The sequence below is a fragment of the Thalassophryne amazonica genome, chromosome 12 (assembly GCF_902500255.1).
Source record: "Thalassophryne amazonica chromosome 12, fThaAma1.1, whole genome shotgun sequence".
Classification (NCBI taxonomy): Eukaryota; Metazoa; Chordata; class Actinopteri; order Batrachoidiformes; family Batrachoididae; genus Thalassophryne; species Thalassophryne amazonica.
This window is the reverse complement of record NC_047114.1, coordinates 35,386,496-35,392,695: the sequence shown is the minus strand read 5'-3', so window position 1 is coordinate 35,392,695 and position 6,200 is coordinate 35,386,496. Positions and strand designations below refer to the sequence as shown.

The window sequence follows — 6,200 nt, the reverse complement described above, 5'->3', positions numbered from 1 at the left end:
TTCTCAGTTACTCACTTGTTGAAAGCCATCAAAAGCCGCCTGAATTTTACAAATGGTTTTCAACACAGAGGTGTTTTTCCTGTCGCGGCGCACACAGATTCGCCGAGTCGTCACGGAAACGACTCGGCGAATTTGCGCGCACGTCTTTCATTAAAAAATGTCCTTAAACAGTGGAATGTCCGCATAAAGTCCTCATGCCGGCCTCTTCTGAATCTTCTCTGTTCTCTCACAACGTCCTGGGTGAATTAAGCCTTAAATTAGGATGTTTTCAGGTCGAAACAGGCTGACGATGGCGCCTGGAAGCGCTGCAGGACGTCCCGCTCTGTGGGAAGTCCTTACAGCGACAGAAACACCCCATAATCTCTCATCAGCCGTTAAACTTTTCACCGAAAACCATCTTAATTTCTCGAATAGTGTCCACTCGGATATTCCTCACAGGTCCAGAAAAAATTTTGATAAAGCAACGCGCGCCGTCTCGAGCAGCTTGTGAAACAAAGGAATTCAGCCGAGAGGGCGGGACCACATCTCACTCAAGGCCTGCCCACAGGGAAATGACGTCACCGACACGAGTGAAAAAACTCACGCATGCGCACGAGGATTCAAGCATGATTGGTGTAATCGCACGTCATTCAAATCCATATAGTTAAAAAAAAAATAAAAGGGTCGGTTTATTATCTAATAGACCTCGTATTTATTAGATGGAAATCCTGCACATAATTGAATTGAGTTCATCCAGTGAGCCATGTTTTGAGTGTGACTGTAATTTGGAAATGGTTAATGTGATATTTTTGTTGTCTATCTTGAATTAAATCTGAAAGGCTACACTACAAGCACATCTTGTTTGCTTCCTTGAAATCCCATTGTGGTGGTGTACAGAGGAGAAAGTATAAAAATTGTGTCACTATGTACAACTACTTACGGATTTCAATGTAGTTCATAAAATCTTTGCAAAAACTGTTGCAATGGCGTTATGGCTTTAAGTTAAACTGGGGTACAAAGTTCAGTAAAGCTTCAGTTTTTTGTCTGCTACTGAATCTTCCACTGCCCTTTTGCATCGATGGAGCATCAAACCAAACGAGTAATGCAAATTGTAGAACAATACAGATAACAGTCACAACCAGTCTGCGTCACCACATACTTCCTCTTTTTCGGTGGTTGGTTCAGCACATCACTGTGACTCTGCACTCAAGCGCATATAAAAGAAACACAGTGACAGCCCAAAAAGATCAGTCCAACTCAAAGTCTAACATACAAACCCACGATAGTAGATCGTTACAATGCCTACTCTTCTGACATCACCCCAGAGTGAACTGGAGGACACCAATATTACCACTGACAGCAAGGAAACTGGAAAAGTCAGGTAAATATGTATTCTTGATGGACTGACATGTTTTTGGAATCTGGGACCAGTGTTTAAGAATCAAAAGCATTGCCTGATTTACAGGGGAGGAAAGCTGAAGTCTCGACTGCAGTGTAGGTTGTCTCAATCTTCTAACAACAATGGGTGAGTGATGAAACCTCAATGAAAATGGTTTGCACTAATGCCAAATTATTATCATATTTGTTCAATGACATGTGACCGTGTGCTATTTTTCAGGCTGTGCTTTGAGGAAATGTCCCAGTGGTCCCATTCTCTAGAACAGCTTCTGTCATCGAAAAGTAAGTTCATGATCGTCAACGTTCAGTCCGACATTTGCTTCGCCTAACAGACACGGTGACTGATGGTAGAATTCCTCAACACGGATTGTGTTCCCCTCTTTAGATGGCTTGAAGATCTTTCAGGCCTTTTTGAAGGCAGAGTTCAGTGATGAAAACATTGAGTTTTGGTTGGTGTGTGAGGACTACAAAAAGATCAAATCCTCCTTCAGGATGTCCTCCAGGGCCAAAAAGATCTTCAAGCGCTACATTCAAGCTGAAGCTCCAAGAGAGGTATGCATTTCGGACAGGATCCTATAGTACAGTCAAGCTGTTGAATACATATATTAGACTTGTTCAAAATGTCAAATGTTACAAAATCTTTTGGGCCACGTGTTGTTTTTGCTTCACTAATAAAATAAAAGATCTGTGCCAAATTTTATTGTAATCAGACGTTGTTTAGGGGTCCCCACAAAGCAACAGTTTTCCCCAAACAACAATGTAGTAATCCAGTTATTTGAGTAATGTTCTCCTCTGGGTGACCAATCAACCACCACTTTTTGCAATTAGAAGCCATCACATGTACCTGTAAAAGAAAATAATGGCATCAGAGTCTTCTCCCGTTAGGGTGACATTGCCTTGCCAGCGGAGGGAGAGGAAAATGTGTCACTCTGGGAAACATCTAAATCTTATCTGATTGAGTTCAAATTTGGTCTGCACCTATAAAACCCCAAGTGGAACAAAAACAACATGTGGACCGAAGTCTCTCACAACTCAAACAGGCTGTGAAAGAGTGTTAAAATAAATATACTGTTAATGTCAATGTACAAACATACAGATATCAATAAGTTGTTGCCACCACAACATTTTGAGACTATGAATGTCTTCTGCAGTGAGGAAACACCATTTTTCCAAAACATGATCCCTCATGATGAGTTTGATGGACACTGCTGTAGAATAGAGCCCTGTGCGGGACTAATTTCTCTGTCCCGCTCCCACTGAATTTCGTACTGTTACTGCCCGCACCTGTAATGTGTGTATTGCACTCCCGCCCGTTCCCGCAATGTGCCTGTCCAGTCCCGCCTGCATCCACGAAATGCTGAGAATTTATGCACGTACAATAACAGAGATGCATTCATCTTGTGTCTACTCCCGTCTCACGGGAGAAAACACATCATTTAGGCTTATTAATAAGGAGATTCATGTGGTTGTTTTTTTATTTTTTATTTTGCTTCCCTGGCCTGTATGTCTTTTGACTAGTGGAACAGTGCTACATTTGGTTGTTTTCATTTAGTTTAATGACAGTTTCATGTGACAGTTCACTTACTGCATGCCCATTTATAGGCATGCAGTAACTGAACTGCTGCTCTGTGACACAGAGAGACACAGAGTCGCTGTGCTGTGTCTCTCTGTTCGCTCCTGTTAATGTCCTTGCTCCTGTTAAATTATTTAAGTTGAAAGTAGCGTGTGGACACTGCATACTTTACACTATTCTCCTTTGTTGACCGAGTCATTCTGTCACTTCCATTTCCGCAGTATTTTTTTAAACCGTGTGCTGCGGCCCTCAGTGAAGTTCTGACCGCCCACTCCTGCCACATTTGCATTAGGTCCCGCGGGACCCAATCCCAATGCAGCCCTCTACTGTAGACCATTTTGACTGGGATGAAATCTTTTGGCTGCAAAACCATAGCATATGATTCACATCATTTTTATAATCAGTAAACTATTAATTTACACCTCGTGCCCTATAGATGGAGGTTAGACACTGTGATTCTTGGGGAGGGTCTACTAGTCTTAGCGTCCACTGGTCCTAACTTCTTCTATTATTTGATGGTGTATATTACAACCCCAAATGGATTTTAAAGTTCACAAATAAATATAATACTTTCAAATACCTAACAAACCAGATCCAGTTTTGTTCAATTGTACTATTGTCTGTAAATCTGTTGAATTGAAAATCACCAAATAATGGTAATTCACCTTTTTTTAATTGTCACACTTTTGTAACATTACTTAATCTACTTTAGTGCACATATAGCCTACCATAAAAGAAAAAACAACTTCAACATGTTCTCCTTATTACTAGGACTCATGGACCCTAGAACTAGTGGGATGTTCCCGTGATTCTTCACTCATTCATTCAGGTTTTTCCTTTAATTTGATGCTCATCTGTATAGGGTATGTTTCACCATCTCATGTGAACCATATATGTCTGCCTCTGCCTCCAGATTAACATTGATCACAGGACCAGAGAGCAGATCTGGAGGAACATTAAGGCTCCCAGCGCTGTGTGCTTCAATGAGGCCCAGAGGATTGTCTACAGCCTAATGGAGAGAGACTCTTATCCCCGTTTCCTCAAATCTGAAATCTATAGTACTCTGCTGGACTCCACGTCGGTGTGAAAGCGGCCATAACAAATACAGGCAGCGAGAACTTTATGTTTGTAGAGGCTGGACTGGACTACCATGTGCTAGCATCCAAGAACTAGCATGTATTTACTTATCCTAACTTCACTGAAAGTGATCCTTTAATGTGACTCCAAAGCTTGTTCTTTCTAACAGACATGGGCTAACTGTGCTGGAAAACATTTTGAAGCATCCAGTTGCCACATATTACAGCAAACAATAAGCTAAATACAGTGTTAGCTTGAGCTGAGCACAGATATCTTTAGTCAGAAGTACATGGAGGATGTTAGGTGTGTCATTTGGCTACAGTTGTGTTTTAATCAACATCAGATGTTGTAACAACTGTGAAGTAAAGGACTTTCCAAATATGTCTCGGTAAGATGGTATAAAAGGCTGGGAAGTTCCTGTCAAAGAGAACAGGAAGCGTCTGTGGCGCAAAAAACACCCCGCCTGAGGATGCAAGTGCAAGTGAGATGGTGTCTGCATGTGTGCGTGCAGACACATTCAATGATGTCTCGTTGAAACAACAGGTGACACTGTGTGTTCAGGGTCGTGCATGTCGGGTACAATGAAAAACGACAAAGTGTATCTCGAATAAGCTAAATGGAACAAAAATGTATACCAGTGTGTGAAAGCCTTGTAAATGTACATGCAATATATAAATGTGACACATTTGTGTTTATTTAATAAAATGCTGAGTTTGCAGGACTTAAAGTGACATGATGATGATGAGTTCTGAAAAACACATGCATAACTCAGACATATGACCTGAAAATACAGGAAACAACTTTGTTCATTCATACATTTAGTCATAGTGAGAGTATGAATGAACCACTGTGGCATTTATGACTCTACAAATGTCGTTGTACCAGAAGCATTTCCTCTGCTCATCTCTGCATTATTACTAAACTGTGTGCAGCACGTCGCATATTTTAAGCTGTAGAGTTGTTTCATGCATAGATTGTAATTTTCATATTTAATTGGCTGCATAAATCGTGACATGCTGAAGTTTTCAACAGAACACTGAGAATGTAGGAGAGGTGATGGCCTAGTGGTTAAGCGTTGGGTTTGAGACGAGGATCCTCAGTTCAAATCCCAGCCTGACCGCAAACTCACTAAGGGCCCTTGGGCAAGGTCCTTAATCCCCTAGTTGCTCCCGGTGTGTAGTGAGCCCCTTGTATGGCAGCAGCCTGACATAAGGATAAGGATAAACTGTACTGATCTCACAGAGGAGAAATTCACATATTACGTCAGCTCTTAAAAAAAAAACCACACACACAAGGTGGGTGCAAGTAGAGGAAAATGTTCATCAAACAGCGTGTGCAAGGATAAGCAATAATAATAATAATACTTGTAACAGTACGAGACATAACAAATGAGGTAGAACTATATGTATGTATATATATATATATATATATATATATATATATATATATATATATATATATATATATATATATATACGTATACATACACACACATATACACACATACACGCATAGTCGCATACCCATATGCACACACATACCTATACACATACACATATACATATGCATATATATAAACATGATTGGGATTGAAAAGGAGATGACATCGGGGTGAATGTGAGACATTATTATTGTAAAGTGCTTTGAGTGTCTGATGCAGAAGGAAAAGCGTTAATGCAGTAAAAATAAATGCAGTCCATTTATTGTTCCAATGCATAAGACTCCCCCCCCCACACACACACATACATACATACATACATATGAAATATAAATATTATAAATGTGAATATGACATATAAAAATGAAATATTTGTACCATTGAACAAATGAAAAACATTCATTAACTGTTTTATATAACGCATAAAAAATTGATATTTTATTAAAGTACAAACAAGAGAAAGGGGACTTACATTTTGTTGTGCATCACTAGTCTTTTGACATCAAGAGGTTCCAAACACACACACACACACATATAGATAGATAGATAGATAGATAGATAGATAGATAGATAGATAGATAGATAGATAGATAGACAGACAGACAGACAGACAGACAGACAGACAGACAGACAGACAGACAGACAGACAGACAGACAGACAGACAGACAGATAGATAGATAGATAGATAGATAGATAGATAGATAGATAGATAGATAGATAGATAGATAGATAGA

The 6,200-nt window shown here is 39.9% G+C and overlaps 1 protein-coding gene across 1 annotated transcript; it reads left to right on the top strand.

Moving 5' to 3' along the window:
• Window positions 1-1,199: 1,199 nt before the first annotated feature.
• Window positions 1,200-5,041, top strand: LOC117521648 (regulator of G-protein signaling 13-like). Its single transcript, XM_034182969.1, has 5 exons — window positions 1,200-1,360; window positions 1,445-1,504; window positions 1,598-1,659; window positions 1,763-1,929; window positions 3,864-5,041. Exons 1-5 carry the CDS (start codon window positions 1,278-1,280, stop codon window positions 4,035-4,037), a joined length of 546 nt encoding a protein of 181 aa, XP_034038860.1. The 5' UTR covers window positions 1,200-1,277; the 3' UTR covers window positions 4,038-5,041.
• The last annotated feature ends 1,159 nt before the right edge of the window (window positions 5,042-6,200 follow it).